At 52.9% G+C, this 21,900-nt stretch overlaps 1 protein-coding gene and 1 pseudogene across 1 annotated transcript; both read left to right on the top strand.

The window, feature by feature from the left end:
* Positions 1-4,226: 4,226 nt before the first annotated feature.
* On the top strand, positions 4,227-5,614 carry LOC130029837 (U6 snRNA-associated Sm-like protein LSm2; annotated as a pseudogene).
* An 8,516-nt stretch (positions 5,615-14,130) lies between these two features.
* On the top strand, positions 14,131-17,894 carry LOC130029836 (calcium homeostasis modulator protein 3-like). The gene is made up of 3 exons (XM_056120859.1): positions 14,131-14,417; positions 15,199-15,454; positions 17,415-17,894. Exons 1-3 carry the CDS (start codon positions 14,131-14,133, stop codon positions 17,892-17,894), a joined length of 1,023 nt encoding a protein of 340 aa, XP_055976834.1.
* The last annotated feature ends 4,006 nt before the right edge of the window (positions 17,895-21,900 follow it).

The raw sequence follows: 21,900 nt of genomic DNA, 5'->3' as shown, positions 1-21,900 counted from the left end.
GTGCCTGGTCAGCTCAGAGTGGACACAGCAGGTCAGGGACACTGTCATCTTTGTAGGCGGATCTTCCTAGATTTCCTCCCACCCATGACTCATGCACCAGAAATCCCTGGGCTCCTGCTGGCGAGCACCTCTGCTCTATCTCTCCACTCACTTTTGCACACACACACACACACACACACACACACACACACACACACACTCCCATACTTGCCTATGCCCCCGCACCCACCCCCACCACACCCCCCCCCCCCTCAGATCTGCAGGAATGAGGTCACTGTGAGCTGGGCTCAGAATCCATCCCAAGGAACTGGGTTCCCTGTGAGGGGGAGGGGTGAAGAGAGGCCCTGGAGAGATTTGCAGATGGTGGCTTGGGGGTGGGGGCAGCTGGGGCCTTCTGGGAGGAGTCCCACCCCTCTCACCCAGGGGAGAGGAGCAGGAGGAGGGGCCAGGGACTGAGACAGGGGTGAGGAGGGCCTGCAAGAGATGGAGGAGGTCGCAGGCCTATACAGTCAGTCAAACCTTGAACTCTGGGCCAAGCAGGGAAGTGGAGAATGGGAAGGGGAATGGGGTGAGGGGCAGAGCCAAGCCTCCTGGGGGTGACACAACGCAGTCTGATCTTGGCCAGAGATGTTAGGGACCAAAGTGGAACTGAGATCAGGGAGAAACTCCCTCTCCTCCACCAGGACTGAGAAGCTGGTGGGAGCCTCAGGGCCGGGGCTGGGGACTGACACAGGCTTGGCTGTCCCTGAGACACCAACTCTACACTAGCTGGGCGCACTTCTGGAATGCTGCACCCCGGACCCTCCTCTCTGGGGTCCCTTGGCTCTGCCAGTGACAGATGTGAACTGGGGTGGAGAGACAGTGCAGCTGCTTCTTGCATGCAGCTGACCTTGCCTCGGACTCCCACCGATGGTCCCCGGCGTATCACCAAGGGTTACTCCTGAGCACAGAGCCAGGAATAGCTCCTGAGCACTGCCAGCTGTGGCCCTCCCCCGCTCTGCAAGTTTCTGGAGAGGCCCGGACCTGCAAAGGGGGCTGGGAGGAGGAGGATTTGTGGTTAGACCCAGCACCCTCCCACCCACCCCACCCGACCAGAACCGAACCCGAAGGCTCCGGGCCTGCCTTCTCCAGGGAAGCTGTCAGGCGGCAGGGAAGTGGCCCGCGCAGCCCCCCCAGGGCCCTTCCCGGGCTCCTCCGAGGACTGCAGAGGGAGAGGGGAACCCGCGGGGAGCGGGGCTGGATGAAGTCAGCGCTTGGAAGGCTTCAATGGAAGCTATTAATAGCCACAAGGTGGAGTTCTAGCACCTGTCGCCCTGGCAACCCGGCCTCCGGGATTCCCAGCCTGTGCCCCCAGGGGCGCATGTGCACGTGTGCGCTGACGCTTGCAGGGTGGGCGCTGGGCGTGCTCAAGCCGAGCCCCGGGAGCGAGTCCTGGGGAAGGGACCCCGGGGAGAGGCAGGCTTCCAGCGACCCCCGCGCCTCCCACTCTCCCCTTCCTCCTCCAGGCCTGGCTCTTTTCTTAGCCGGGCTCTCCCTCCCCTGGCTCTTGGCTCTCTCCTCCTCCCTCCACTCGCCCTCATCTTTCTCCCCTTCCCTCTGCCTTTCCCTGTTTCCCTCCACGTGGGACTCTCTCTCTCTCTCTCTCTCTCTCTCTCTCTCTCTCTCTCTCTCTCTCTCTCTCTCTCTCTCTCTCTCTCTCTCCCCCATCTCCCTCCCTCCTTTTCTCTCTCTCCCTCCCTCCCTTTCTCCCACCCCTATTTCCCTCCCTCCCACCGCCTCTCTTCTCTATCTCCCTCCCTCCCTCCCTCCCTCCTTCTCTCTCTCTCTCTCTCTCTCTCTCTCTCTCTCTCTCTCTCTCTGATAAAACAATAAAAATGGACTGGGGGGTTGTGGCCCAAGCCTTCCACATGCTGGGGCCTGGGGCTGCATCCCTGGCCCACTTCTTGTCCTCTCTAGCCCCACTGGGGGAAGTCCTATGAAGCATTCTAGAATGGGGTTCATCCATCTAAGCCATGATGGGTTCCCCTGAACTCCAAGGGACCCTTGTCTAGACCTTAATACTTTCCTTCCCAGTCCAGACACTGTTGATCTACTTATTTTTATTGTTGTTGTTGTTGTTTTTAGGACACATCAGGTAGTTCTTAGGCTTACTCCTGGCTCTGTGCTCAGGGGTCACTCCTGGTGGTGCTCAGGGAACCATATTCAGTGTTGGGGATTGAACTAGGGTTGGCTGCCTGCAAAGCAAGTCCCTTCGTTCCTGTATTATCTTTCCAGCCCAACAAACTAACTTGGAATAGAAAACCACCAACTCATCCCTACTGGCAATGGTGTTTCGCTACCATTCTATCTGCTACATCCTGAGAATGTGTTTATCGCCAAGCAATTGCACAGCGGGTGGGTGTTTGCCTTACATGTGGCTGACCCAGGTTCAGTCTCTGGCATTCCATCTGCAGCACCACCAGGAGCAACCCCTGAGCATCACTGGGTGTAACCCTCCCCCGCCACACACACACACACACACACACAGAATGTGTTTACCTTGGAACTGGAAGTTTTATCCTTTAACCAATAGCATAGGTCCCAAACTCTTTTTTCGGTCATGCATCCTTAGAGTTGATATTCTTAAGCATGCACCCTAACACATGTACAGAGGTTTATAATGTCTGTGCATAGAGATTGAAAATCTATTATAAATCAGACACCGTGCACGCAAATGAGACTGAAAGATGAATCATCTGGAAGCCCTCACTAAAGCAGTAAGATAAATTATTTCTGACAAAAATGCTAAAGAACTGACAGAAGGTGTAGCCTGGAACTAATAAGCAATTACAGCAAGGCTTTAGGGTATAAGGATAATCGACAGGAGTCAATAACTTGACTCTGAACTAGTTATGAATGAGAAAAAGCACAGCGGGTAAGGTGTTTGCCTTGCACGCGGCTGACATGGCTGACCCGGGTTCCTCCGCCCCCTCGGAGAGCCTGGCAAGCTACCAAGAGTATCTCGCCCACACGGCAAAGCCTAGCAAGCTCCCTGTGACGTATTCGATATGCCAAACAGTAACAGCAAGTCTCATGATTTGTTGTGAGACATTACTGGTGCCCGCTCGAGCAAACCGATGAAGAACGGGAGGATAGTGCTACACTGCTAATAATAAATTTATAATAATAATTTATAATAATACCATTTGCATTTTTGGGGGGTCACACCCGGCAATGCACAGGGTCACTCCTGGCTCTGCACTCAGGAATCAACCCTGGTGGTGATCAGGGGACCATATGGGATGCTGGGAATCGAACCCAGATCAGCCGCATGCAAGGCAAAAGCCATACCCGCTGCACTCTCGCTCCAGCCCCCCCATTTGCATTTTAAAAAGGAAATACTTTAGAGTAAATTGAACAAAATGTGTAAACAATCTATAGAAATAAAGCTATTTTTTAAATTCATTTTAATGTTGAAAAGCCACAACTGTTGACACAGTTCTAGAATTTAAATTGATTAGATAGCAATACATTTTTATTATTTATTTATTTTTGCTTTTTGGGGGTCACAGCAGGCAATGCTCAGGGATTACTTCTGGCTCAGTGCTCAGGAATTACTCCTGGTGGTGCTCAGGGGACCATATGGGATGCTGGGTCAGCCATGTACAAGGCAAATGCCCTCCCTGCTATATACTATAGCTTCAGCCCAGAGGAAAACTTTTGAAAAATCCAAGAAGATCTAAATAAATATAGAAATATCCCATGTATGTGGACAGGAAAACTCAATTTTGTCAAGATATCAGCTAATTTGGGGGTTTTGTCTGTTTGTTTGTTTGGGAGGGGGCCCAAGCCCAGTGGTGCTCTGGAGCTATCCCTGGCTCTGTGCTCAGGATCGACCCCTGGCACATACTCAGTGATGAGGACTGTGCCAGGGTCGGCTGCATGCACAGTCAGTGCCTTGTGTCCTGCACCATCTCTGCAACCTATGATTCCAGTTCTTTTCCACATAATCTATGCATTCAGTGTACCCCAGAGGAAAGTTTAGTAAAACTACAGTATGTATTGACAAAGTGATTCTAAAGTTTTCGTGGAGAAAAGAAAAAGAATAAAAGACGAGTCAATTCTGAAGAATAGCAAAATTTGAGGACAGACACTTTCCAGCTTCCAGACTCTATAACATAAACTAGAGCAATCGAGACAGTGGGGCACTGGCAAGGAGAGAAATAGATCAATGGAAGAGAGCGGAGATGCAGTACTGGATCCATAGAAGTACAATCAACAGTTCTTGAACAAAAGAGGCAGATAAACAATGGAGAAAAGGCAGCGTTTTCAGCAAGTGATTCATGAGCAACACACAAAATAAAATAATTTAACCACTGATTTTACACCCCTCACAAAGACTAATTCAAAATGCATCACAGACCTAAATGTGATGAGGAAAATGATGCTTGGTTTTATTTATTTATTTATTTATTTATTTATTTTGAGGGAAATCATGTTTTTAAAAAAGCTTCTAGGGGACCAGAGAGAGAGTGCACTGGGTAGGGCATTTGCCTTGCTTGCAGCTGACCTGGATTCGATCCCCAGCATCCCATATGGTCCCCCAAATACCACCAGAAGTAATTCCTGAGTGCTAGCCAAGACTAACCCCTGAGCATTGCCGGGTGTGGCCCCGAAACAAAAAATAAATTTAAAAAATTTTAGATGACATAAAAGAAAATCTAGGTGACTTTGAGTTTGGGTATGACATTTTAGATACAATACTAAAGGCAAAAACCATTAAGAAAAGAAACTGAGAAACTGGAATTCATTAAAATTTAAATTTTCTGCTCTGTGAAATATACTGCTAAGAAGATAAGAAGAAAAAGCAGAGACTGGGAGGAAACATCTGCCAGAGATAGCTGATAAAAGACTGTAACCCTAAATACACACCGAACTCATAATATTCAACCACAAGGAGACAACATGTAAAAATAAATGGGGCAATCACTTTAAGAGACTCATCACCAAAGACAGAAAGATGGCAGATAAACATATGAAGAGATGTTTCTTATGCCAGAAGAAGCATGCAGATGAAATCAAGAATATACACACTTAGAAGAATGCCCCCATCCACAGCACGACCACTACCAAATCCTGGCAGGCCACAGAACAACAGAAGCTCTGACTCACTGCTGCTAGATTAATAAGCACTGTGGCTTTAGAAGACAGTCTGACAGTTCCTCAGAAAAATAACCATTGTGGGCCTCAGATCCCACCCCAGCCTCCCTCTGGGGGCTGGGAGGGGGAGGGGGAGACCCCAGCTGGGTTCTTACAGGCCTGGCCAACACTCCTGCATGCAAGCACCATGCTTTTCTTTCCTTTTTCAAGTCCCTTGCGGGCAAGGACATGGTGGTGGAATTCAAGAAAAACCTGAGCATCTGTGGAACACTCCGTTCTGTGGACGTTGGAGAATCTCAACATCAAAATAGCGGGTATCAGTGTCACCGGCCCTGAGAACTACCCCCACATGCTGTTGGTGAAGAACTGCTTCATCGGGGGCTCTGTGGTCCGGTATGTTCAGTTGCCAGCAGCTGAGGTTGACACAGTTACTACAAGATGCAGAAGGAAGGAGGCCCCCCAGCAGAAACAGTGATGGTCCCTCTGCTCTCTGTCCCAGCTTACTGTGTTGTTTCAGTAATGGCTTTTTAATTTTTTTTTTTAAGGAATGAACAGGTGAAAGAAATAACAGTGGGCAGCAACTATCCCCTGTTGAGAATGAAGACTAGATCCGTAGGCTGGAGGCTGCAGTACCAGCCCTTCTCCCTTCTTGCCCTGGACAATGGGGACCCTCCCCAGATCTCTTCAGGGCAGAGGGTGATCTTGGGGATGGAAGGAACCTGTATCTCACTTCGGGAATAAAATTTATAATGCAAATTGGAAAAAAAAATAACCGTTGTCTCCAGTTATGCTCCTAGGTTGGGGCTGAAAACCAGATTTTTCCACACAAAAACCGAAATGCTCCCTATGGATGCTCATGGCACTTTGATTCATAACCACTGAAACTTGCAAGCAACCAAGAGGGTTTTCAGCTTGAATGGATCAACTGTGGTACGGCCAGACTATCGAATATTATTTGACGCTAAAAAATGAATTGTGAAGCCATGAAAGTCACGGGAGAACCTTCAGTGCGTGTGACTAAGTGAATGAAGCCAACACACAAAGATTACTGGTTATGAAAAGTCAAGACTAGGGAAATGGGGCCAGGGGTGATACAGTGGTTAGGGCACCACACGGTCCGTGAGCATAGCCAGATGCAGCCCTAGAGGCCCCAGCGCCACCCCTGTGGTCCAGTAGCCCCAGCACAGCAGGGCCGGCAGCATTGTGTCCTTGGCCCTGCCTTTGAACTTCCAGCCTCGTCGGCTAAGAATCAGCAGTGGGACCCCTAGACCTCTCGAGCACTACTTAAGAGCTCCCCCTAAAAAACAAAAACTATGGAAACAGTAAAAATTTAGTAGTGGCAGGGCTGGAGCAATAGCACAGCGGGTAGGGCGTTTGCCTTGCACGCAGCCGACCCAGGTTCGATTCCCAGCATCCTATATGGTCCCTCGAGCACCACCAGGAGCTATTCCTGAGTGCATGAGCCAGGAATAACCCCTGTGCATCGCCGGGTGTGACCCAAAAAGAAAAAAAAATTAGTAGTGGCCAGGGGATGGGCCACAGGCCAGATGAATCGTAAAGCACAAAAGAATTCCAGGGCCCTGGACCTTGTCTGTGTGACACTATAATTGAGGCTGCTACAGTATAACACACAGCAACTTGTACTTCTGCAAATATGTGAACCCCGATAACCCAAATGCCTAGTGAAGTGATTTAGAAAGGTGGTGCATCAGTTGTGACAAATACACCCCTTTCTGAGGTGTGGTGTTGTAGGGGAGACTGCATGAGAGGGGTAGGAGACAAGAGGGAAATCTGTCTCTTCCCTTCCCTTGTGTGGTGCCATAAATCTAAAACTTCTCCTAAAAATAGTCTTTGTTGTTTCAAAGGAGCCCCTCGCCTGCCCTCCCCCACCCCCCCCCAAGCCCCCACAGATGCACACACTCAAATGATTCTCAAGCGTAGCTAGCTTCAGAATCACGTGGCAGGGCAGGAGAGATAGTTCAGGGGTGAACCTGGCTGACTCAGGTTCAATCCCTGGCTCCACGTATGGTCTCCTGGGCCCAGCCAGGAGTGATTCCTGGCCAGGAGAAAAGAACCAGGAGTTAGCCCTGAACACCACAGGGTGTGGTCCAAAAGCAAAACAAAACAAAACCAAAAAAAGCCTTGCAGATCAGGGAAGAAGAGAGATTATTTAAACGCCAATTCCCTGAATTCCCCCAAGACATCTGGTTCTCTGCATTTATTCACTGGCCACCTTTCAGGAAACTGCTTCTCCTGGATGCTTTCCAGCTGAGAAGATGATTTACAATGCCTCCAGGGCTTAACGGGCGGAGCACAAACTTTCCCTGCAAGAGACTCTGGTATGACCCCACACAGCATATGGTCCACAGGGCCCGGCAAACCCTGAGCACAGAGCCAGGAGTAGTTGCTGAGTGCTCCAGGGTATGACCCAAACAAGCCATGCCTCCAGGCTTTCCCCGGGAGCTGACCAGCACGAGGGACCCAGGCAAGGGGAGCTGGCACCAAGCAGGCTGGTCACCTACTGGGAGGTAGCACCGAGGGGACTGCATTTTTGGAGCCTGATGCTCTCAGTTCAAAATAACTAATGTGGAATCACAGCCCACGTTAATCCTAATTTTTCTGCCTTAACCATTTTGAAAGGAATGTTATTAATTTGGCTTTCAGAATCAGTGGACTACAAGGAACTCATTGAATTTACAACTGGCTTTATTTCTGAGCAACCATGCATGGGCTGAATTTCTTGCCAAGTCGGAAAAGCTGACAATTGTCTTAAATATAATGAAATCTTTATGAGTCCATATTTAATGATTAATGAAGTTGACATGACATTCAGTTTCTTAGGCCCTCAAATATTTCTTACTGTTGATTCCGAAGTTTTCTTTCATAGTTTGGAGCCAGTAGGGTTTTGCCGTTCCTCATACACCCTCAGGAAGCTCACAGACCTGAGACAGGGGCCACTAGCGCCCATGGCAAAGTCAAGGCCACGGCCATCACCATTAGCTCCTCCTTCTCCACCACCACCACCACCACCAACCTCGCTATCAGTTCCACCACACCAACACCCTCACCACCATCACCATCAGTTCCACCACCACCATCACCATCAGTTCCATCACCACCATCACCATCAGTTCCATCATCACAATCACCATCAGTTCCATCACCACCATCACCATCAGTTCCATCACCACCATCACCATCAGTTCCACCACCACCATCACCATCAGTTCCATCACCACCATCAACATCATTTCCACCACCACCATCACCATCAGTTCCGTCACTACCATCACCATCAGTTCCACCACCACCATCACCATCAGTTCCATCACCACCATCACCATCAGTTCCACCACCACCATCACCATCAGTTCCACCACCACCATCAACATCAGTTCCATCACCACCATCAACATCATTTCCACCACCACCATCACCATCAGTTCCATCACCACCATCACCATCAGTTCCATCACCACCATCACCATCAGTTCCACCACCACCATCACCATCATCCTCACCACCCTCATCACCACCACCACCACCACCACCACCGTCCTCACTGCTGTCATTCCTATCAATACCACCACCACTTCCACCATCACTATCACCTCCACTATCACTACTTCTACCACTACTGCTGCTGCTATTACTACTACCAGGATCATCATAAATCCCGTTTTTGGAGGGGGCACACAGGCACTGTTCAAGGCTGACTCCTAGCTCAGCAGTCAGTGGTCACTCATGATAGTGCTCAGAACACCATATGCAGTTCCGGGGATCAATGCAGGATCAGCCGCATGCAAGATTAGTGCCCTGCCCAGTGGACTAACTCTCCAGCCCCAGTTTCATACTTCTTGGTTAACAAGAGTGGAGGAGGGAAACTGGGGACTGAGGCTCCCAGAACCATGCCACGGGACTCCGTGCCAGGCTGTGGGGCGGGCGAGAGCCCTCCCCACCCCAAGGGACCCAGCCCCCGGCAGCAGACCTCCACTACTCAGCCACCGCCAGGCTGCTTTCTGGATGCTCAGGCCGAGCCTCACACATATGTCCCACAGAACACAGATAATTTGGAACTTCGTGACCTTGGACCCTGGACTCAATGGGACCCCGGAACAGAGATCCTCTGCCTGCATCCCCCAGTCTCTGGTGACTCAGGGATCACACTCATAAGCCACACCCTGCCAGCACCAGATAATCTCCTCATCGGCCACCCTCCAGAACTCAGGATGCTCCTCCCAGATGCGAGTATAAAAGGAAGCTCCCAGAACCATGCCACCAAACTCCGCGCCAGGCTGTGGGGCAGATGAGAGCCTTCCCCACCCTTAAGGGACCCTGCCCCAGCAGCAGACCTCCACTACCCAACCACCGCCACACTCCAGGCCACTTTCCGGACACATAAGACACTTCCTACCCATTTTCCACAATTACTACACCATATCTGATGGGGTTCAGACAGAAGGCAACAAATCATAGAGAAAAATATAGAAATGTATGCCTCTCTGAGAGCCCGGCAAGCTACCTATAGAATCTCACCTGCATGGGCAGAGCCTGGCAAGCTCCCCGTGGCGTATTCAATATGCCAAATACAGTAACGACAACAGTTCTCATATTCCTGACCCTGAAAGAGCCTCCAATTGTTGGGAAAAGACGAGTAAGAAGAAGCTGCTAAAATCTCAAGTCTGGGAGGAATAGAGACATTACTGGCACCCACTCAAGTAATTCGACCATCAACGGGATGACAGTGACACAGTGATACAGGTTTGCAGTTTGAGACCACACCTGGCTGTACTCAGGGGTTACTCCAGGCTTTGTGTTCAGGGATCACTCCTGATGGACCATCTGCAGTGCTGGGAGTCAAATCCAGGTCAAGTGTGTGTGAGGCAAGCATCTAACCCCCTGGACTATCTCTCCAACTCTCATAACCCCTGTTTTTGACAAAGACTTAGGGAAACTAAGCCACTTGCCAGAGCCAATAAGTAAGCACTGAGGTACGGCCCCCTGAAGGTCTGAGTCCAAATCCCGGAGATGCCGTGACCCCAGGGGGGAGCCTTTCAAGCACGCCTCCCTGAATATCCTGGCAACTTCCAAAGCCAGATGTCTCCCTTCCTGAGGACTCCCTGGGGCTTTGACCCAGTGGCCCAGGAACTAGCCAGGGAGTGCAGGACAAATTCCAGTAATGGAAAGAGAATAGATTCCAAATCAAAGAAACATTCCCCAGCAGCCTCTTTCTCTCATAGATTGGGGCAAGGGGGTGGGGGGAGGCCTCACACCCAGTGGCGCTCAGGGGCTACTCCTGGCTCCCAGCTGGGGAATCACTGCACAAGGCCAGCACCTTGGCCCCTGGCTATCTCGGGGCCCTCTCAGAGATGTGCTGAGTGCCCTTTACTTGTAGGAAAGCCTTTCTAAGGATCCATCAAGCCCAGAGACCCGAGGCGTGCGATACGTGTGTCTACATACAAACTGGAAACATCCTCACGGCCACAATGGAGAGGACAGTAGGGTCAGCGAGCACCTCTCCAGCGAGGGGGCCTCCCATTAGCCCCAACACCAGGCGTTTCTCCGTTCCTGCTGGCAGTGATGGCTGGCTCCTGTCCACCTCACTCAAGAGGGGTCCCAGAGGCTCCTGTTTGTTCCGACCTTCACCCACAGGCGCCTGGCAGTGAGAGTAGGGTGCTCTCCCAGTGAGGGGAGCCTGTGGACAGTTTTCTCCAGCCTGCTCCTCCCCCTTTCTGCCATATCTCGAATTTCAACACTTGGTGGCGCTAGCACTCCATGCGACTCGGCCACGCCCAGGCAAACTTGGGAGGGGTGGCGGGAGGCCCTGCCCTTAGTCAGTTGCCTTAACATCAATATCACTCTTTTGCTCTTTCCAAACATCAAAGAGCTTCTAGGTAGGGGGAGAGATCTTTCTAGCTGCCCTGAGCGGTGAGCGACTTCACAGTCAAGAAAACCCATCAGAGGGTTGGAGCGATAACACAGAGAATAAGGCATTTGCCTTAAACGCGGCCAATACGCCGCCGATCCGGGTTCGATTCCCAGCATCCCATATGGTCCCCAAGCACACCAGGAGTAATTCTTGAGTGCATGAGCTAGGAGTATTCTCTGTGCATCGCAGGGTGTGACCTAAGAAGTAATAATAATAAAAATATATATATTTTTGCTTTTTGGGTCACACCTGGCGATGCACAGGGGTTACTCCTGGCTCTGCACTCAGGAATCACTCCTGGCGGTGCTCAGGGGACCATAGGGATGCTGGTAATCGAACCCAGGTCGGCCGCATGCAAGGCAAACGCCCTACCCACTTTGCTATCGCTCCAGCCCCATAATAATAATTTTTTTAAAAATAAAGAAAACCTATCAGAAAATGGGCTTGAGTGATAGTGCAGAGAGGAGGGCACTTGTGGCCAGCATCCCATATGGTCCCCCGAGCACCACCAGGAGTAATCCCTGGGTGCAGAGCCAGGAGTAACCCCTGAGCATCGCCAGGCGTGGCCCGAAAACGAAAAGAAAAGGAAGGAGAGGAAGGTAAAAAGGAAAAAAAAGTTAAAAGTTAACAGAGAAGAAACAAACCCCGCTTCCACCTCTGAGATGTTCCTCTCTGTAACCGTTTGCGTGACTGGAATCACTTTAGTACACTGCGGCCTGAGACAGGACCTGTGACAAGGTCAGGGTCCTTGCTCCACCCTTGCCCCCTGCTCCCACCTTCACTGGCCAGACCCTCCAAAAGAAGGGTCACACTCACCTTCGCAAACTCACTCCTGGGACTGAGAGAAGCCCCTGAACTCTGTCTCACAGGGTGTGCTCAGAGCACTGCTTTTCACCCGGGGTGACGCCCTCAGCACAGCACCAGGGCACAGGCAGCTACTTGTCGCTATGAGGCCAATCAGACATTCGATCCCCAGCACAGCCGGCACACACACAAGTGGGCCTCAGAGCTGAGACACCCCCTCCCAGTGGGCCTTCTCCCCCAGACTCCTAACGCCTCTAGCCCCAAGGAAGGCCTCAGAGGTCTCCTGACTCTGGGCAGAGATAGGAGAGAAAAGGACCCAGATCACCCCGACTTGGCATCTCTGCAGAAGGAAAACCATCAATGTCATCCAGCCCGACTCCCTCTGACACAGGCCTCAGTCGCATTCAGGGGCCCCCTTCCCTGCTGAGGTGGTGTTCAGGAGAGCAAAACCCCTCATCTTTCCCATTATCTCTGGATGGCCACAGCCCGCCTGTCAGGGCCCCCGCCCTCCTGAGGAACCTGGGACAGGGGATCTGGCCTGGGAGAGTTTCTGCCGAATGCCCTCATCCTCTTGGCCCATCAGCCTGCAGGTCCTAGAGGATGTCCCAGCCCCCTTCAGCTCCCTCTCCACATCCCCTCACACAGGTCACTCCTTTCCCAATGCCCCCCTCCCCTCCCATAAACTAAAGTCACTTAAGTCACTTAACTTCCTGTTAGTCTTCGATTGCTCGAGCAGGCGCCAGTAACGTCTCCATTTGTCCCTGTCGCGTGCTAGTGTAGCCCAATGGCATCTCTTCGCTCCGGGAACATGGAGGGCCTCAAACCGATCGTTCATGATCTTGACAAAGAAGTCTGACCATCTGGTAGGTGGGCGGCCACGCGGTCTCTTGACATCCCGTGGAATCCAATCAGTAACAGCTCTAGTCCAACGGTCGTCTTTAAATCTCATTACGTGACCAGCCCATCTGATTTTCGACACCTTGGCAAATGAGACAGCGTCCCTGATCCTTGATCGTCGACGGATGTCAGAACTCCGGATTCCTTCTCTCATTTGAGTGAAACGTGATATTCCAAGCATAGCTCTTTCTATTCTTCTTTGGGAGACCTGAATACACAAACCGGCTCAAAGAATGCAGAATACGGCAGAATTGTGTAACATACAGAAGAGTGGGCTGGAGTGATAGCACAGTGGCAGGGCGTTTGCCTTGTATGGGGCCGACCCGGCCAACCCAAGTTCAAGTCCTCCACCCCTCTCAGAGAGCCCGGCAAGCTACTGAGAGTATCTCGCCCGCATGGCAAAGCCTGGAAAGCCACCCGTGACGTATTCGATACGCCAAACACAGTAACAACAAGTCTCACGATGGAGACGCTACTGGGTCCGCTCGAGCAAATTGATGAACAACGGGAGAACAGTGACAGTGACAGTGACAGTGGCAGAAGAGTAGTAAAACCCAGGTGCCTGCCACTTGCTCCACAGAGAAACAGAGAGGGAGGGATGAGGTTGAAGAGCGTGTCCGGCTGTTTCTCCTGGGGCCACACCTGGTGGTGCTCAGGAGCCAAACAGGTGAGAATTGCAAGCAGCCATGGGAATGCTAACTCCCTCCACACACTCACAAACACACTGTACACACGCATGCACATACACGCACACACACACATACACACACGCATGCACATACGCACACACACACGCATGCACACACACATGCGTGCACACACACACATACACCCCACCCCATAGCCCAGAATCCCGAGTTTCTGGCCCCAGCCACACTGCCTCCCCTCCATGTCTTCGTCTGTGCTGGCCCCTGGGCCTGGCCCCTGGCCTTCGCTGACCAGTGCTGGCAGGGTGTCTGATGTCTTCCCCAAGACCCTCTAATCCAGGAGCCCCTCCTACCTCCACCACTTTGGAAGATGCTGGAATCAGGACTCAGCAGAACCAGATGGTGCTGACCTACGCCAGGGACTGGAAGCCCACTCGTGAGCACCTGGGCCTTGCCACACCCTGAATTTGCCTGTTCCCCCACCCCTTGCCCCTGCAGGACAGGGAAGGGCCCATTTGCCTGGAGGTGCTTTGGCTGGCGGTTGAGCCGGGCCCCACACAGGGCCAGCGGAGAGGAGCAGCTTTGGGCAGCCGTGGTGGGGACCTGCCTTGGCCAGCCCTAGGGCACCCGGGCTGGGCGCTGCTTCTCCTCCTGCACCTTGGACCCTTCCTGGAAGACTGGCAGAGGCACCTGCAGACCCCGACTCCCGCAGCCATGGACAAGCTCCGCCTGCTCTTCCAGCACTTCCAGGCCAGCTCGGAGTCAGTGATGAACGGCGTCTGCCTGCTGCTGGCCGCGGGCACTGTCAAGCTCTACGCCTCCCTGGATGTCCACTGCCCCTGCCTGGCACGCTACAACGCGGCCTACGGCCTGGGCCTGCTGCTGGCGCCGCCCCTGGCGCTCTTCCTCTGTGGCCTCCTGGCCAACCGGCAGTCCGTGCTCATGGTGGAGGAGTGGCGCCGGCCGGCGGGACGCCGCCAGAAGGACCCCGGCATGATCAGGTGCGACCCCACACCCCCCAGCACCCCAGGGCCCTAGTTTGCACCCCCACCAACTGCACAGGCTCTGCCAGGTGCATCCCAAGCCCCCAACACCACCACCCCTGCAGCTTTATTAGGGGCTCCCCCCACCTACTCACCCTCACAAACACGGCCAGGTCATCGCCCTAAAACCACGAGGTCCCCTCCACACTCTGCAGTGGGTACTGCAGCCATCTTCTTATGGAGGGAGGGGGGCCCACCCCAGCAGTGCTCAGGGTTGACTCCGGACTGTGTTCAGGGATCACTCCTGGTGGTTCTCAGGAGATCATATGGGGTGCCGGGGATCCAAACCCGGTCTGCCGCATGCAAAGCAAGTGCCCTACCTGCTGTACTATCCCTCTGGCACTGCTTGTTTGTTGGTGGAGGGAACCCCATTAGTGCTCAGGGCTTGCTCCTGGCTCTGTTCTCAGAGATCACTCCTGCCTGGCAGGCCTCGGAGAACCATATGGGGTGCCGGGGATTGAACCTGGGTCAGTAACATGCAAGGCAAGTGCCCTCCCTGCTGTACCATTGCTCCAGGCCCTGCATCCATTCCCTGACACACCCCAAGTGTGGAACCTCTCGGCCTCTGGGAAACACCGGCCATGCCGCCCCCACCTCCAGCTCTGTAGCTGTCCTCAGTGCTGTGGTCTCGTGACTTTGGTTTGGGTATTTTGGCAGTGCTGCTCCTAGCTCGGTGCTCCAGGGACACTCCTGGGGCTGGGTCTCCCACGGCCTCAGCTCCCCACTCCTCTCCGGCCAGGTATATGTGCTCCTCCGTGCTGCAGAGAGCGCTGGCCGCCCCGCTCGTCTGGATCCTGCTGGCCCTCCTGGACGGCAAGTGCTTGGTGTGTGCCTTCAGCTGCTCTGTGGACCCCGAGAAGTTTCTGGACTTTGCCAACATGACCTCCAGCCAGGTGCAGCTCTTCCTGGCCAAGGTGCCTTGCAAGGAGGATGAGCTGGTCAGGGACAGCCCGGCCCGGAAGGCCGTGTCCCGCTACCTGCGGTGCCTGTCACAGGTCATTCAGCCTGCCCTCCCTGGGCCTGGGTGGGTGGGGGGACTGAGGAGGGACAGCGATGTCCTGGGGACCCTCCTGCTGGAGACACACAGGCAAGGAACGAGAGGGTCCTGGGGGGTTCCCGTTCAGGACGGGGTTGGAGGCGCGGGCTCTATGCCATGCATGTCGACATCAGGTGTCCACCCACTCAGCCATGCTCCCAGGACACTGCAGGGACACAGCTCTGTGTTTGTGGAGGGCCAGGAGGGCTGCCAGCTCGCGGCCATCACTCAGGGGAGGAGGAAGGGGAGGCCACACAGTATCAGCTCCACCATCAGATTCTTCAGAGTTGCCCTCACCCTCCGCCAGATGGCTTGTTTCCCGGCTGTATCCTGTGCGACTGCCACCTCAGCTCTCAGCCAGAACCTCAGTTTCCAGGGCCCCCAAGTTCAGATTAGGGGTTCCTTTCTCTGAACTCCCATGTCCCTTGTAGATCCATCCACATGACACTTAGACATGGCAATATTTCTGCTGCTAAAGTGAGCAAAGACTGGGGTCCATTATCTCCATCAAAATACAGGACAGGGCATGCACAGATGGGACGATACATATGACCCAAAAGCTGGATGAAAAGGTGAATGGACATTGAGGCGGGGTGGGTGGGTGGGTGGGAGTGTGTGGGATGGTTGGTTGGATGGATGGTAGATGGGTGGACGGGTAGATGGATGGATGGGCAGGAGTGCAGGAAAGGCAAAACTCAGGCTTTCAGCTGAGGCTCTAATTAAAAGATTAACAAGAGGAAAATCATGCAAGAGAAACCTAAAGCAAAGAATGCCATTAAAAGCAATGACTTGGGGCTGGAGCGATAGCACAGCGGGTAGGGCGTTTGTCTTGTATGCGGCCAACCCAGGTTCGATTACCAGCATCCCATATGGTCCCCCGAGCACCACCAGGAATAATTCCTGGGTGCAGAGCCAGGAGTAACCCCTGTGCATTGCTGGGTGTGACCCAGAAAGAAAAAAAAAGCAATGACTTGAAATTCTGGCTTCTGTAGTATCTTCAACAATGAGTGGCGCCTTCAGAGAATAGATGGGACAAAAGAGAGCAGCTCTGGGTTTTGAAGGGCAGAAACTGCGAAGGCAAACGCACCAGAGAAACTAGTGGAGTGGTTTCTCTTTTGCTTGCAGAGTAGTGGGTGTTTAGGGTCATGCCTGGCAGTGTGCTGGGACCATTCCTCACTCTGTGCTCAGGAGCAACCCTTGGTGGTGCTCAGGGGACTAGAGGTGGTGCTAAAGTTCAGACTCAAGTTAGCCACGTGCAAGGCAAGTGCCCTGACCACCCTTCCGCCCCACAAGATTCTGCTTCAGTAAGAATCTCCGGGAGAATTTACTACAACCTGACTCGAGGCAGAAACGGGGAAAGGTCGAACTTTTTCGATATTTGCTGCTTTCTAACCATCTCTGAGATACTTTGCTTGGATTTGGGTTTTGGTTTTTGTTTGGGGACCCCACCTGGAGGTGCTCAGGGGCTCTTCACAGCTCAGTGCAGGGGTCACTCCCAGTGTGCCTGGTGGGCATGCCGGGGTCAGACCTAGGCTCCCACTGCAAGGCATTTGCTCCAGCCCATTCAGCGATGGTTGGGGAAGGGGATGCTGGTTGGGGAATTTGTTCATGGTTGGGAATGGGCGATGGGGTGACAGTCAGGGGCTGGGTCGATGGTGTTGAGACAATGGTTGGGGGAGAGCTGACCGGAGAGGAAATATGATGGGCAGGTCGGGGAGGGATGATTGACTAGATGAACGAATGGGAGGATAGGGATGGACGGGAGGGTGGGTGGAGGTGGTTAACAGGAGGGATGTTCCATGGGCAGATGCAACCATCTGCAGAAAGGCAGGCGGGATCCCTAATGGAGAGACCGTGGACACTCAATCACTGCCCACTTGTTCCCCCACCCCCACCCCATCTTGCTTGCCTCCCCACAGGCCATGGGCTGGACCATCACCCTGCTGCTCATTATCCTGGCCTTCCTGGCGCGCTGCCTGAGGCCCTGCTTCGACCAGACGGTCTTCCTGCAGCACCGATACTGGAGCAACTACGTGGACCTGGAGCAGAAGCTCTTCGACGAGACGTGCTGCGAGCATGCGCGGGACCTGGCGCACCGCTGCGTGCTGCACTTCTTCCAGAGCATGCAGAGCGAGATGCGGGCGCGGGGCCTGCGCCAGCCCGCTGACCACCCGCCGGCCCAGCCCAGAGACCTGCTGGAGCCCCCGGACAGGGACAGCCGGGCACACCTGCACGCAGTCTCCAGCCGCGAGCAAGTGGACCGCCTCCTGAGCACCTGGTGCTCCAGCAAGCCGCCCCTCGGCCTTGCGGGCCCCGCGGGACACTACGGGGGTGGCCTCAGCCACCGCGCCCCCACGGCTGCCCCTGACCCCCGGGAGCCCCAATACACAGAAGTGTAGAGACCCCAGCACCTGGCACCACGCGAAAGGAGCTGGGAGCTGGCTAAACGGAGGGACATCTCAGGGCAGCCCAGCACCCCCCCCCCCCCCGCCCCCATAGCTGAGATCCCCACTCTCTATACTGGGGACACGCCAAGGCAGGGCCAGTTGTCCCCGCAAGAGCTGACATCCCCAGTCACGTTTCTGGGCGTGATCTCATGTACACGAAAGCCGCTGCCCTCACGACTGTGCTGGGTTCTGCTTCCCCCAGGAGAGCAAGTCAGGGGCTGGGGCTGAGTGGGGTCTCCCAGCCACGGGGAACACTGGTGCTCTGTTCTTGGGGGGGCAAACTGAGGATCAAGAGTCTGAGTAGATCAGCCTTGGGATCTGGATGCAGCTTTTCATGTTTCGTAATAATAATAATAATAATAATAATAATAATAAATGACACTGGCACCTGCTTCCATGATGTTCCTATGTGCGTGTGGGGGGTGGGGGGCGCCGTGCTGACTCCTTCTGTGTCCTGACGCATTGCAGCTCCCAGTGACCTAGAGAAGCATTGTGGGTTTCTCAGAGATAATTCCAAGTGAATGACATTTCCTCTGAAAACCCTCCGTGGCTCCTCTCCAGCAGCCAGCATCAGTAGGTGCCACGCAGGTGGGTGGCACCAGCACCAGCTTGGTGGCCGCTCTACCTTCAAGCTGATTCTTCTGGTGAACTCCATGTTTTAATTCTGTTTAGTTTTCGTTTTTTTCTGCGCTTGGGCTCGAGTCAGGACCTCACGCACACACAGGATAGGTGCTCTACGGCAGAGCATTTTTGGTTTGATTTGGTTTAGGGGCCACACCTGGTGGCGGTTCTCAGGGCTACCCATGGCAAAATGCTTGGGGTCGCTGTCAGGAGCAGTGCCGGCCTCTAACACGGAGCTGTCTCCCCAGACCCAGGACCATTTTTCAGATGAGAAAACTGAGGCCTCCGGAAGTTGAGTTTCCTGAGGTCTTGGAAGAACTGGAATCAGGGGCTGGAGCAATGACAGCAGCTAAGGCAAGAGGCCGACTTGGGTTCATTCCCCGCCATGTCACATGGTCTCTGGAGTCCCACCGGGAGTGAACCCTGGGCACAAAGCCAGGAGTATGTCTCAACAGCTCTGGGTATGCTCCCCACCCCCAAATAAATAAATATATATATATATGTAAATAAGAGTTGGAACAGGAGCTCTGGCTTGGCCACTACTTGGCCCTCCAGGTTGTTCCGTGCTTGCGCTCATTCTCAGGGCTCTGGTTGGATCCCTGCAGCTTCACCCCAGCTCTGAGGGAGCCCCAGCAAGCTGTGCCCTTGGTTCCTCTTGAAAATGAAAGGACTGATTCGGGCCTCTTGCTGCCACTGCATGTGAAGTTATCTGCTTCTTGACCTCAGCACTTTCTGCTTCCCCTCCCCCCACCCCCCTCCATCTTTCTGGATTTGGGGCCACACCTAGTGGTGCTCAGGACTTCCTCTTAGCTCTGTGCTCAGGATCACTCCTGCTCCTGCTAGGCTAGGGGAACCTTATGGGGTGCCACGGATTGAGCCCCGATGTGAAGCGTGCAAGGCAAATGCCCTTCCTGCTATACTGTCTCTGCAGCCTATTTCCACTTTCAAAGTGGCCCACTTCCTTCAGCCGACCACCACGGCAGAGGGCCAGTTCTGTGTCCTGACACCTGAGAGATCCTCAGCCCTGCCTGCCCCGCCCCCCAGGCCAGCCCTCACCCCAAAGCTGACGCCAGCCTCTGTCCAAGGCTGCCTCTGCCCCAGGGCATGCCCAGGGGGTCCTGCTCAGAGGTTAGCACTCTTGTGGGGGTTTCTCTGGGGATGAGGGATAGGTCCGAGCTGGGAATCAGCAGGGGGTGGGCCCAGGGGATTCCAGAAAAGCTGCTGCTCGAGAACCTTTGGGCCACAGGCCAGGCCAGAGCCACGGTACAGCAGGGATAGCACTTGCTTTGTATGGATGACCCCAGTTCTATCCCTGGCATCCCATATGGTCCCCTGACCCCTGCCAGGAGTGAGCCCTGAGCACTGCTGTGTTCTGCACACACACCCCAACACCATCACCAAAAAAAAAAGCACACACACACACAAAAATCTCTGGGCTTGTTTATGGGTACAGAATATGGGATATGGTTCAGGGACAAGAGTCCTTGGAACATCAGTGTTGAACTCTGCTAGGAAACCAGCATTCAGCCTCTGCGGTTCAGACAGGAAGGACTGGGTCAGATCTGGGCTGCATCCCTCCTCCCCCTCCCTGATGAATGACTCACCACAGGTAATCACATAGGAAATCACACACACACACACACACACACACACACCACATGTACACACATATCACACACATGTACCACATGGACACACATACCACATACACCACATGGACACACATACTACACACATACAACATATATCAAATGAACACACATAAACACATGTACACATATGCCATACACATGCAACACATACTACAGGTACATAAAAACATACCTCATTTACATGCAATAACCACATACATATACATACCATATATACACACATAAATACATGTATACAGACATATCACACATATACACATACAACACACACCACATGTATATACTCACACACCTACCACACACACAACACAAATCACATAAACACACACATATATACCATAAACCACACATACCACACACAACACCACATATCCACATTCACATGAATAACACACTCACAAGGAAATCTCACGCATGCATACCACCACCATATACTCATACACACACACACACACCACTCACAGCCGGGAAATCTCTATACAGACTCATGCACACGCGCACACTTGCGCGCGCGCGCGCGCACACACACACACACACACACTCCTGCATACACATACATCCAGCAATTGCCCCCATCAGCACTGTGCAGGCTGGGGTCACCCCAGGTTCTGGTTCCTGGGGCTCAGGCTCCTCCATATCGGCCATCTCTGCTCTGCTGGGCTTAGTCTGCCAGATATTCCTGGCAGTGTGGCCTCCTCCTGTAGGGTAACTTTACTTTGTCCTTCCACAAGAAGCTTAGGTTTATCTGGTTACACCCACTAATCTGGTTACACCCATCAATCTGGTTACACCCATCACAGTGCTCCTGAAGCACTTCCACTTCCATTGTGTTTATCTGTAAACAGTCTTCCCTATGCTCTCCTTCCCACCCAGTTAATCAGCTTTCCCCTTAATCAGACTTTGTTAATTTGTAAGATCAGTTTCCCAGAAATCTATGATTTTATATGTATGAGTGAAATTGCCTTTCTCCTCTCCTTATGCCTTATGAACAGTTTACCTTAAAGTAATATCCTTTTTGTATAGATACAGGAAGACCGTTAACATTATGCTTTGTAATTTAGGATTTGATTGGCCTTGAATATTGTTCACTCCCGGGCATCTTTCTCGACTTAAGCCTCAGTTGCCCTTAGTTCCTAACACCCCAAAAGCAGGGTCCCGACGAGGGACTGAATGGACCCAGGGCAAGCGGTGAGCTACCCTGGCAGCGAAATGGGCCAGGCCAAAGTGCCACGATTCTTAACTATAAGTTAAGAGTTTGATCATAGACAAATGTTGTCATGATCCAAAGGTAATGACAAGACTAGGATCCTGCTAGGGGTGGGAAAGACTATCTGGCCTGAGCACTGTAGTCTGAGATCGAGATGGCCCTAGGAGAGCAATTCTATAAGTTTAAGATATTTCTTACTGTATCCATACAAAATGATTTATATTATGTATGCTTATATGCTTGTTGGACAAGGAGAGGAGAGACACACCCTTGGGATTCATGCTGAGAGAGGATCTGTCCTAGGAGTGGCCTTCCCTGAGGCTAAGATTTCTACCCCTATTGATTGTGACCACACCTATGTGTAATTGTTCCCCAATTCCTCATGGAGAGAGGATTTAACTGTACTGTAGGAGTGGGCTAGGGGGCAGAAGGAAGAAGCAAGGTCAGAGAGAGGATGAGAAGGAACAGAAGGAGGATG

This window comes from Sorex fumeus, unplaced genomic scaffold (assembly GCF_029834395.1).
Source record: "Sorex fumeus unplaced genomic scaffold, SorFum_2.1 ptg000043l, whole genome shotgun sequence".
NCBI lineage: Eukaryota > Metazoa > Chordata > Mammalia > Eulipotyphla > Soricidae > Sorex > Sorex fumeus.
The sequence above is the reverse complement of the archived record's forward strand: the minus strand, read 5'-3'. Positions and strand labels throughout refer to the sequence as shown.